A 12,695-nucleotide genomic window follows, 5' to 3' on the forward strand; every position below is an offset into this window, starting at 1 on the left:
CCAGAAACTGTTTCTTACAGAACGCGCATCACTTAAATGAAAGTCAGGCTTCAGTATGAACGTATGCACTCTGAAAGCGCCTGTACAGGCTGCATTGCTACAACAGTGAAAATGCAAGGTGTCACTATTTAAGTAATTTAACGGCAATGAAGGGGAAAAAAAAATCTTTCATTCAGATTTTTGCCAATGCTCCCTTTCTAAGGTGACTCAGTCATCAGTTGACCAAAGACTTAACAGCAGATTTAGAAGCTGGTCTATCATTGTATAAATTCAGGAGTCTTTCTAGGTCTTAAGACACAGATATCCTCTTCCTTTTCAAAAAAAGTGCAATGCAACTCTTTCATTATTTACAGATGTGAAAACAAGGATTCAAAGCATTGTAGAATAGAAGGATCTCAGGATCTCTTCTTAGCAACTGCCTGTACTTACGCAGGATCAAGTTTATCTACTCCACCCACTGGAGATATTAAGCAATGCTTAACTTCTCATGAAAACACCTATGAAGGAGATTGCAGTTTGTTGCTCTATTATTGCTGGAAACCACTTCATGTTTCCTAGGGCAAGGTAACATGCTACCCATGGTGGCTGTTGAATCTGCTGCTTGAGTATTTTCAAGAAATGGTTGGACAAACAACAGAAGAGTATGCGCCGTACACACTTGATCCGGCCTCAGTGCCTGCAATTGTACCAAGTCCCTAGCTGAAGTTCCTCAGACCACAAAGTACCAGGCTATCATTCTGCACAGCTGTTAATCTAGAAGATATTCAGATGTCCATTTAAACACCTGGCAAGAAGTACATTAAATTAAATCACTTTTACTGTAGTTTTGTTACTAGGCTTCAGTATTTGGCCCGGTTTGAAATAACGTTAGTCAGTCAGCTTTTTTCTTGGGATAAAATCAGAATACAGAGTAACAGCAGAATAGAGAGGGACCCCGTTCATTCTCCAGAACTGACCTATGTATTCACAAAATTGACCTATGACTGGTAAGAAAAGCAGTGCAGGAGAAAAGTAACTGTTCTGCTGTTTATATTTCAAGGCATCCTGAATGAGTTACAAAACCAATTGAAAACACTGATACGTTACAAAGACATTTATTACTTCTTCCTTAACGACATTCTAATACCTGTCCAAACATGCACTGCAGTATTTTTCAATTGAGTTGCTATTACATTACACTTTATTTACACAGTACCATTACTGAAGTATATAAGAGTTTGGAAGAAATCAAGACATCCAAGACATTATAAAAGCACTAATAATGTGCAGTGCACCACAGAGATTAATGTCAAATAATTAATTCAGGTATTCAACGGAGTTACAGATAAGTTTACTCCTACTAAAATACTACATACATACAATTAAGACTTATTAGAAAATTCCTTATCTCCATACCTTTAATTGAAGCCTAACGAAAATTATTGTTCAACAATAATAGAGGATCAAATGTCTTCATTTAAAACATTTTATGCAATATTGCAAGGAAAGCTAACTGCTGTTTAATCTTAAAGAATTGTGATGTGATTAAATATTTTAATAAGATAGAGAATTGATGCTAGTTAAACTGGATACCCAATATGTTCTTGGTGGCAGAATCCCAGTCCTTCCCAAGTTCAAGTCGATAGCAAATAGCTGGAAACCGTCTGTCCACTCTTCTTACCCACTCTACTGCTTTCTTGATCAACTCAAAAGCCCAATGAACAACACTGTGGGTCGAAATAAAGCTTTATTATAATAAAAATCTTGTAAATCCCCCAAAGAAGCAAAAAGACATTTTCTTCTAACTACAGTCATTTGAAAGAGAAAATTATCTAGAGCACAACAAGCCAGCCTGTATATAATATCTGATATAGAAAAATCTGTTCCTCCCCTCGCCTGCCTGCCCCCTGCCCCCCCCCCCCCCGGATCTTTTCGGCAGCTTCCACATGGAAAGTATGTAGACTTATGAAAGACTACAAAGGGTAAGGTTCAACAGACACAAGTTACATTAAGGAAAAGTCTGATAGACTTTTTTCTTCCTAATTTCCAAAATAAGTGTAGTTAAACACTGGCACAAATTGCCCAGAAAAGTGGTGGAATCTCCATCCTTAAAAGTATCCCAAACTCAGCTGGGCAAGATCCTGAACATTTTGCAAACATTTTGTAAAGCATTCCCTCCTTCATCCATCCTCTTAGAAGAGGCCATATGCCACCAATATCATTAATATTTTCCATTCCCTTTTCTAAGCCATATGCTGTAGCATAGTCATTGACTTTCCATAATAATCTTCTGTATGTTGAAATATTAGTACATTAAATTATGAGACCATATTCAAAAGCACACCTTGAGGTTGATAAATCATCCAGTTTCATCAGTGATTTGAAGACTATCCCTTTCAGTTGCTGCGAGCAACGTATGAACTGTAGCACAAGAAGAGTAGCAATCAACTGCAGTATCTTTTCTTTTCCATTGTGACCTAAGGAACAAGAGAAGGGAAGTAGTATTCCTATTTAAAAGATCTCCTCAGCAGAAAAAGTACTTTCCACAAAGTACTCTGTAGCATTTTAACACAGAAGTTGTCCTGATACTGCTTAATTGTTTGACTATACCATCACTACTATCACCAGTATTCACATTACTGATTTGGAAGACATGCTCCTGGCTTTCAAACTTAAACTTGGTAACGCTCTCTTGGGATTTCTGCAGTTTGTGTTTGCTTTGGTTGTAATCTCCTTTGATTTTAAGGCATACAATAATGGAAAACTTGTAAGACTTTTGTCCTTTGATGAAGCATTGCGTCCTCTAATAACTCTGAAAGAAAACTTTATTTAAAAAAAAAAACCAAAACAACAAAACTATCTGCTGACAGCAAAGAGCTACAACATACAGAATGGAACTGCAGGCAAAGTGTGTATAAGCAGAATGTATACTGCATGCTGGAGACAGTGGTGGAGGAACAGAATTATATAAATACTATTCATAGTATTTGAAGTGTGAAAAGCAGACGCAGTCTCAGTCTCTCTCCTAGGAGAGACTTTCCTTCCTTTTTCTTATCCAATTAGACTTTAATACTTTAATATAGCAGATACAGTAACTGAGACAAAAGAACCTCTACCACTGTGCCAGTTATCTCACATCCTCCCCATATTCCTACCGGAGATGTCCTTAGCAATCGGGACACTATATTGTCAGAGAAGTTGAGAAGAAATTGTATTATTAAAACTAGATCCTTGTGGAACAATTTAAGTTAGAGATCCATTTAAATTCTGGGCATACCTTAGCAAAAGTTCCTCTAGACATACAGCGTAATTACACCTAAAAATATGAAAAGTGATGCAATTTACTGATTTTTAAATGAGAGAGAATTATTTACCAAGTGACTGAATGCCTTTTCCAATAAGGAAGTCATTAATTAAATAATCAACATCAAATTTCAAGATTTTTCCCAACTGTGGACTGAGATTCCAAGAGCCATCCTATGGAATAAACAAAGATATGGATAAGCCAAGATTCACGACACTCAAAACGTATTTGATAGGAATAAAATAACAGACAGAAAAATTATTCAAAAATAATCAAAAAGCTTACAAAAACTCACAAGCTGAAATCCACACGATCAACTTAAGTGATTCAAATATTAAACGTCAAAAGCATTTGATACATTGAAAGTTTGCAATTGACCTGGATTGCTATAGCTAGCCTGTCTTGTAAAAAACCCTCAGAGTCATTCACAAATCACTCACATACAAAGTAAGCACAATGACAACATTAACCTAGTCAAAATTCATTTCAGGCAAATTCTTTCTGAAAAACTATTTTTAAAAGGTGCTCAAAAATGAGCATTCCTCTAATCCCAAATGAACAGTAAAAGAGCTCTGCTAGAAATACAGTCTCTATGAAATTATTGTTTACTATTCATGTTGTTAAACACAACATTACCAAAATCAATCCTATTTTATCTGACTTCCCCTTTCAAAAAAATCAGAGAACTCTGATGGATTAAAATTATTTGCTAAACAGTTCGCTCATCTCAAACCAGAGGGAAGTCAGGCTTTCAACAGGATTCAACTACTTCTTCAACTACTTATTATTTAATGTCAAATACTTAATAGGTTCAGCCTTCTGGAACTCTGTCCTATCAGCTTAATCTGCAGGCATAAATAATTTACAGATTCATTTAAGGTATTTTAAAAATAATATATGATTTAAAATACCTATTTAGGTACTATACATCTAATTATCTAAAAAGTGAGATTCTATTGGAATATTATACCTAACTAGCGTAAAAAAAAACTATAGCTTATTGGAAACTTTTTTTCTTTCTAAAGCTCAACAATAGGCAATTCTGTTGAAAAGGACAGGAAATCTTGAGGCGTGCTTTGGGAGTTGAATCCCACAAGAGTTGGTCACATGAATATTACTTAGTATCTTTCTGCGTGGCATGTGGTAATAGTTCAGTATTTAGAAGTTATTTGATGGAATCTCCTGTCAGAAATACAGGACAAACATGTGCATCTTCTTGATGCAGTAATTCCCTACTTTCACATTGAAACCTTATACGTAAAATAAAGCAAAGATAATTACTCACGGCGGAAGCAGAGCATTGTGTTTAAAAAAAAAAAAAAAAGACAAAAAGGACAAAAAGGCATGAGGACACACATACTAGATGTCCTCTCTTGCACAAAGGTACTGGAAGATGAGGCAGCTGGAAGCCTTTATTGGATCTGGTGCATAGGGGACACTCAGAGCACAAGGGAATTCAACAAACCACTAGGTGCCTCTGCCCAGAAGTGACAGGAGTCTCCACTGAAGGCATCCCATGGCAGCTTCTTCAGTTGGATCAGATAATACTCCCCTAAACTTCCTTCTGTTTATTACTTACAGATATTTACTGTATAACCTACTCTCTGATTATTGCTCACCTCCTCACTGCATACCCCTGATTTGGTAAGCTTGAGAAATTGGCAGGTGGTCAGTTATGCAAAATGGGGACTTCTCCCACCACAAGGGGTATACCGAAACAGCAAGGCAAAAGTTCGCTTGCTAACGTTACCTGCTTGGCCCAAGCACACATTTGTGCTGTGATTCCTACGTGCAGGATTCTTGATAGTACCGTTTAATTCCGGTCTCCTAGCAGCTGATCTGATTGCCCACTGGAAAGGGGGTCCTGCTGCAACATCGCTCAGTCCAGTCACCTAAAGCCCAGCTACTTCTTACTTTCTTGCATAATGTGCAATATTTGCTATCGCTCAGTAATGAAATCTCAGAGACATGTACTCTGGAGATGCATTTACTTACTTAGCACTTCCTTAGTACTTGGACTTAGCTTCCACCAAGTGTTCTTACACTTGCCTCAGGAAGTCCTCAAGCTCCAAACTGATGGAGGCTGTAAGAAGCTTCTGAAGATGCATCACACTACGTGTTGGCCCTGATTTTACACTGTTCCTTAAGCATCCGTTTTTGGGTTGCCCACGATAGCAACAAAAGTTAGCATGATTTTGATCTCATCACGCACTTTGCGAAATCAGTTTATAAAGCACAGGAAAAAAAAAAGGCATTTAAAAAATGTTTATCTCAGGACAGGACTGAAATAAAGATAATTTTTCCTTCTACTTGTATCTTATTTTTAAGAAAAGCACAAATGGTTACTGTACCTGATTTTGGAGGTCAAAAATTTCATTCCAGTTTACAGAAGCAAAGGGTTTTTGTTTAATGAACTCTTTCTGGGTTGTTATAGAACACTCTACTTTTTCCTGAACAAACATAAGAAGAAATTATTTTTTATGAATTATCTTTATGTATAAGTTTTATTTATATTTAAATAGCTATAGGTATATATTATCTATATATTATAAAATACTATATTATTTATAAATTTTTATAAATAATAAAATCTAATTCTATCACTATCCATGCAGCTACTACTTCATGACACAAAGTAGTTCCCATTTAAAAGTTGCCTATTAATATTATCGTGCTGGTAAGGAACGGGTGGCAGATTTCAGACCATATATTTATCACTTTAAAAAGAACAGTTAAAAAAAAAGTCTGTATTTCAAGTTCAGAATTCTTGAACTGGAAAGCACCCTTACTACCTGCTTTATAGTGGTTTTTTTTTGGCTGTATATCCATGAATCTTGAAATACAAATATTTAAGGCACCTCTTAGCTTAATGTAAGCTGGATCTCAGTACAACATGTGTAGCATCCTCCATATAAAAGAATCCTAATAAAAGACTTACGACATCCTTAACTCCTCCAGTAAATCCTTCTTCAGCAGCCGTAACACCATGCCAAACTACTGCACTTTGTGGACTCCCTAGTGGGAGCAGTGCCCCTGGTAACGATGCTATTCCACAAGCTTGTAAAAGAGGAAATCTGGGAATAACTAGTTTTTCAAAATTAGTCTTTTCAGAAGTTGTGCCTGGAGGAGTAGGTGAACTAAATATTCCAGAACTCTGTACCTGAGCAACAGGAAAATAACGATGCTGTTCAGAAAATGGAGGAAGACTTGGAGGAGAAGAGAGAGAGAGAAGCTTAGGGGCATCCAGAGAACGGTGTGACTTCTTCTTATGTGATCTTCTACAAGTCTGAGCAGTTTTTGCTTTGGCCTCAGATTCAAAAACAAATAAGGAGAAAGCTTCACCAGCATGCAGATGATGAACGTCATCTGGCGAAGATGACCTTGTTCCTGAAGATCTCCCCTTTGTGAAGTCATCAAAAAAACCCAAATTTGTCTCAAAATTGAGACTATCAAGTTCAGGAACATTTGCAAAGCTCTGTCCTCCCATCATTTTTGGTGAGATGCTCTCTTGAAAAACAAGAACTTCTTTTTCGGCCTGAAATTCAAAGCTTTTAGGTTCATCCCTCCCACTTATGAAAGCATTTGAACAAACATCAGCTCCTTCTGCAAAACAAACCTGTTTAGGGAATTTACAAGGAAACAAAATAATTCTAGAGTTAGTGGCACATTTTCCTCTTTTTAATCAAAACTGTATTTATTATGCACAGTATAATTATACTGTCATTCATAGGTTCAGAAGGAAAGTAAAATACCAGTTAAACTAAAAAATTCTTATCACAGTCTACCTTACATTGGCCAAATGTGGAGTAACATTTGTCTCTGACAAAACATGAGCAGGGAGTTATTTCACATTATTTACACAAAAATGACGAAAATGACAATCATCAGCATCATGATGATTAGGAGCCAAAAGAAGTTCCATTGCACAATGCCATTGAACATATACAGAGGATAGATCTACACGTATACAGAGGACAGATCTACACAAAGTGAAACATGGATACTGCTTACGCTGACTCAAGCTGGGAAGTCCACATGATGTACAGCAATTCTGGTACATGTACCAGACGAGGTACAGCAGCCACTGCCTACAAGCTAGTGAGCCTGGGCTATATTGCCACCATAAGCCAATGTAGATGTCTATACACTCTACTCCCTGGGAATTCTTGGGCCAGAAGACAGGGAAAAATCGCTTTATATGAGTTCATCTAAGTTATAATAGCCACACCCAGGGACAGTTCTATGTAGTCGACAATCTCAATACATTACAGACTCCAGTTAAGACTATGTTCCTCAGTCATTTTAAGTGTACATCATCTTCACGCACAACATAATTTAGTAGACAAACAGTGATTCGAGTCACCTGCGTAAAATTTGTAGATGTAAAACTTTAACTCATTATGACTCCACAGGCTGACAAAATTATACCTGCTGGATAACTGATTCAGCCATCTCTTGTGGTTTCCATAGTCAAGAGCGATCATAGCCAGCAAACATCCTAGTTTCTTTGTTCAACTTTCTCTTATTGCCTCCCATCTCCCCATGGGGTCCCTTATTAAAGGGTTCTTTGTAATTCCTCCTTTCCCCAAAGTAAGCCTGCCTTTCCACATTTCATTTACTCTGGGCTACAGATTCTCAACAGAAACTGTCCCATTGCACATCAGCAATATTTCCCCTTCTTTCAGTCATGCTTACCTCCCATCTCCAGTTATCTCTTTGCTTTGGCTGTGTCCCCCTGCTAGTGGGGACTTAGTTATGGAGCAAAAGCTTGATCTTCCTTAAAAACTGAACGGACTTCATGAATTACTACTAAATGTTATCACATACAGTACAGCACCACAACTGGATAACAAACCAAAAAAGTTACCAATAAGAACACAAATCAAATGTAGTTACCGGGCTGCCAAAGCCGTAACTTTCGGAAAACAAGAAGCCAGATTCTGTTGATTTTTCCTCCCAATCCATGTAAGGTAAAAAATCTACATCTTCCTGAGCTATAATTTCCAGGACGTTTGGAACATCAGCAGAACAAATTTCATTAGCATCCTAAATTAAAACAGATAAAAGTTACTAACTAGAAAACTCTCTTCAGTTTTTAATTCTTAGATGTGATAGCTGTTATGCCAGAAATTTCCCTCCTGAGATGGTGTATTTTTTCCTTTGTAAGTTGGAAATAGGTTGAAAACAAGGAATAGACAGCTGAAGCAGTACACTAAAAATACTCTGTGTATGCAAATATACAGTACATGTAACTTTATACTCTTGACTATATTCAGGGACAACATATTCTTGATAAATAGATTCACATAAAATATGAAGGTGGACCTTAATGTCAAGGGTACATACTCGTACATACAAATTGTTCAAATCCAGGTTGGTAATACTCAAAATCTAAATCTTACACAGTACTTTTTGTCAGTATCCTGTAAGTGCACTTTAAAAGAAAGTAAATGTAAGCATTATTATAGTTGCTCTTAAAATATGTTGCATTCTGTAAAATCACATAAAACAACACATTACACAGCATAATACAGTACCATGCTGAACGGGCCAGTTTAGATATTTCTCTGTGTTATGCATAGAGGCTTCTGCCCTAAAAGGTTTGCAATGGTTTCTCACATTGGATCAAAAAGGTCATCCTAGATTAGCGATGAGATTACAGCTATTATATTTCCAGACATAATTCAAATATAGAACATTTGTAGAAGTCTATTCTCTGAGAAACATCATATATGTAAGGGGAAACTCAATTTTCTAAATAATTTATAAAAAAAAAAAATCTAAAAATCAGAAGGACAAATAATCATCTGTTGACACTGGTAAACAACTGCTTTACGAAATCACACAAATATTCTCTTCATAATCTGCAAGATTTTTTTACCTCTTAATATTCCTTGTGGTACACTACAGGCTAGGATATTTAAATTGACTCAGCTGGGTTCCCTTCTTCTCACTACTGTGAAGGCTCTGAAAGCGTCACTGAAATTCACCATTACTAAGCAGACGTCACGCACGTCAACTTTGTCAAAATCGGCAGGTAACGACAGCAGTGATCTTTGCTTGCTTTATCCCAGTTTTCTATTATAGCACTCTAAATATAACATTCAGATACTGTGATTTAAATTTTTCTTGAAAAGCGATATTATTCATCAGTCTGCGAGAGGTCATATAGCTAATGGTATCTGCAATAGTGACTATGGATCCCCCTACGGTCAGTGGTGAGAAAAAGATCTGAGGATCTCTGAGCATCTGTTAGATATCTAACTTCAGGACGAGATGAATCAAGCTCTTGAAACATGTATTTATTTCCACTATGAAAGAAAGACAAACATGAATGATTTACTGCTAAATGTATACACACACATTTGTGAGATCAATTCCCATTCTCTGGGCCACATCTTATGCTTACTCTTACTGACCATCTAACTTATTATGATATTGCTTTCCATTTGAAAACTCTTTATGCAACCTCTGGAATTTCAAGATTACTATTACACGTATTTCTTTCCTTTTGCCGAAAAGCTTATGTTTTTCCTACCACTGTTCTAATGATGAAAACAATACAAAGAGTTCCGTAGGTTATCGTAGCATTAGAAGATACATTTTTCAAGGTCTTAATTTCCTTGTGACTTCCACCCTGACACAGGCTCCCTCGGAATGACTTTTGCCAATACAAAATCCATTTCTTCAGCAATCCACAGCCAGAGCGGCTACCTTGCTATATTTTGACATCTTTACTTTTTTTTAAATGAGGAAGGGTTGTTCTGTGGCTCACACACCAAGGAGGATCAAAGACTCTCAGCCTTGCCCTTGACCTGTCTGCAGCGCTGTAACGAAATACAGCCTCCTGTGGCAAATCACAACTGGAACACATAGATTGGCAAGGCTTGACTGTAACATGAGAACAAGCAAGATAAGAGATGGAAAAGATATTTCAAAAGGAAAATAACTTGCTGTGCTGCAAAAGAAACCAAAACCATTGCAAAAAAAAAAAAAATCATAGTTTCAGCTCTACTGTAAAAAGTGAACATTGTTCAGCAAAAGGAAAGACTCTTTTTGATGTCTATAAGGGTACAGAATTTAGAATCTTGTGAAAGAGAATCCAGTGGGAACAAGATATTTTAAAACAACACATACCCTTTTCTCAACTGCAACAAAACTTGTAAACTGGGTTATAATTGAGTTCTCCAAGCTGAGATGAATAATCATGTTTTTCAAGATTTGTTTCTTCATCTAGATTAAATATTAAATGAAAAAAAAGATACGATCAGCTAAAAGAAATACTGATGTCAAAACTGAACACGTACCTATAAACACACTTACACACTTTAAACAGGGAGATGTAAAAGGAAGAACTTGTATGAATATACTAGCCTGCCTAACATTCTACTCCCTCTAACTTTCCCTACTCCCTCACTCAGCTTTGGGCAGGAACATGCATTTTCTCCAATTATAGACTTCTTTTGGTTCTATGCTTCTCATAGTGGAACAGGAAGCTGTATCAACAATTCTTATAAGAAGCACTGGTCTGAAGTCTCAAATAAACTAAGATGGCGACAAAATTAATTTTGTAAATTTTCAGCCAGCTAAAAGCCAATTTTTAAGAGATCATCAAATCCTTAAGGCTATCTGTAAAACAGAGGTCATTATCTTCCATCTTACATAAAAACTAAGAGCTCTCGTTGGACTAAAACATTTCAGTCTTCAAGAAACTAAAGCATTACCATGTCACAGGGAAAGAAGAGCCAACAAAAGCCTGCAATGACAGAGCGCAGATTAGGAAAAGTATGCGCATGTTATCCCAATAGAGGATGTTCTTACAATGGGGAGGAAGACAGACTGGCCCAAAATTCTTCCAAATCATACTTGGGAGGGAAAAATATATTACTATATGGTGATTTTAACCTTAAAATGGTATTGCAACTTTCTAGTTATGTTTAGCAAAGCAAAAAACCAAAAAAACCTCAACCAAACAAAAAAACCCACACCTTCTCTATTCCACTGAATCATTTGCTACCTCACATTTTAAATGTATACTTTTTCTTTCAGATCAAACCTCATGTTCTGTTTCATTTTCATGAAGAATCCCATCTTCATAGTCCCTAATGAAAGCTCTTGCTGTGAGTTTGTGCAGCACCTAGAAAAGGAACAAAGGTGATGTTGAAAGAGTAGCAATTGTTTTTTTTTAAACTCTTCCTTTTATTTACGAGGTCCAGCTTCATGCAGTTAGCTTCTATATTTACCCAGCATCCCATTTTCTAAGTGACAAGCTACATTTTCCATTTAAAAAACAATCACAACCTGCACCTAAGGTCGTTTTAATTTACTTAACTTTAGCTAAACTAAAAGATACTCACATCTTCACTATCACTTAGATAGCTGAGGACAGGTAAATGAATCCTGCCCATAAAAACACAGAATTTGGAGGGAGGGGGAAAATGAAGTGAGCCCAGAACGCTTAACTCAAAGTCTACCACAATCAAATCATTTTTGACCTGAGGGGTGGTATGAACAAAGAGGAAATACTGAATTGTATTAACTAACAACTACTTTTTGATACTGAACCTGTCTTTCATATAAAAGGAAAACAATTTCAGTCTCTGTAGTACGTTAAAGCTAACAGAGAACGTGCACTGTGGAGGTAACATGATATAGTCCAGCTATACTCCAATACCAATCGCCTGGACATTTCTACGGGCTCTTTTTTGGAAGAACATGACAGATGCTGAAGAGAGCCACTTCTGAAGGAAACCCCATATGCAGTAGTTTCTTTTGCCAATTCATCTCAAAAAGTAACGGGTAGGAATTCTCAGAGTCCACCAAAAGCATAAAGGATTAACAATGTCTTTCTGGGTCTAATTTTTATTTTTGCCTGTTCAAATAACAGCTTTCAAAAAATTTTATTTTTTTTTTAATTTTTTAAATTGCACCTGGAATTTACAGAAAACTCAAAGAAGAAAACACAATTCTGGGGACACAAGGTACCCTGGAGAAAGGGAGTCTGACCTGTATCTGAAGGTACAATACATGAATTAAGAGGAAAAGAAAAAAGAAAAAATTGTTATGGAGTTTTGAAACATACAAATACATTGCCTCTGCCTGCTGGTTTCACTTGTCCGTACAAGGGCTCGTCCATGGAAACCACCACAGCAGCTTCCAAAGTGGATTACATTAAGTAAGGAACAATGTCATTTCTATTTCAAAACAAATCCGCTTTCCTGAGTGGGCACAGGGTGAGAGTCATACCAAAATTATTACCAAAGGACATCTGTTAGAATAAAGAAGTGGTTCTTTCAAACTGTACCTTTTCAAGATGGGTGCTGTACTTTCCTATGTACAAAGATTCTGAAGTTACTTCACTGTTACCGAAGCAGCAGAAAGGCTAGTAACACTTTTAAGTCCCTTTTCCCCT

General features: G+C 36.7%; 1 protein-coding gene across 2 annotated transcripts in view; it reads right to left on the bottom strand.

Annotated features, from left to right (window-relative positions):
• Positions 1-1,078: 1,078 nt before the first annotated feature.
• Positions 1,079-12,695, bottom strand: part of PARP4 (poly(ADP-ribose) polymerase family member 4) — a 52,537-nt gene continuing 40,920 nt past the window's right edge. For both annotated transcript variants that reach the window (XM_068930292.1, XM_068930293.1), the window contains 8 exons: positions 11,340-11,420; positions 10,421-10,516; positions 8,180-8,329; positions 6,222-6,899; positions 5,635-5,733; positions 3,354-3,456; positions 2,324-2,456; positions 1,079-1,706 (listed from right to left, as the gene is read on the bottom strand). In XM_068930292.1, the coding sequence (XP_068786393.1) occupies positions 1,556-1,706; positions 2,324-2,456; positions 3,354-3,456; positions 5,635-5,733; positions 6,222-6,899; positions 8,180-8,329; positions 10,421-10,516; positions 11,340-11,420 (1,491 nt within the window). In that variant the 3' untranslated portion in view covers positions 1,079-1,555. The remainder of the gene's footprint in view (positions 1,707-2,323; positions 2,457-3,353; positions 3,457-5,634; positions 5,734-6,221; positions 6,900-8,179; positions 8,330-10,420; positions 10,517-11,339; positions 11,421-12,695) is intronic.

This window comes from Struthio camelus, chromosome 1, assembly GCF_040807025.1.
Source record: "Struthio camelus isolate bStrCam1 chromosome 1, bStrCam1.hap1, whole genome shotgun sequence".
In the NCBI taxonomy this organism is placed as follows: Eukaryota; Metazoa; Chordata; class Aves; order Struthioniformes; family Struthionidae; genus Struthio; species Struthio camelus.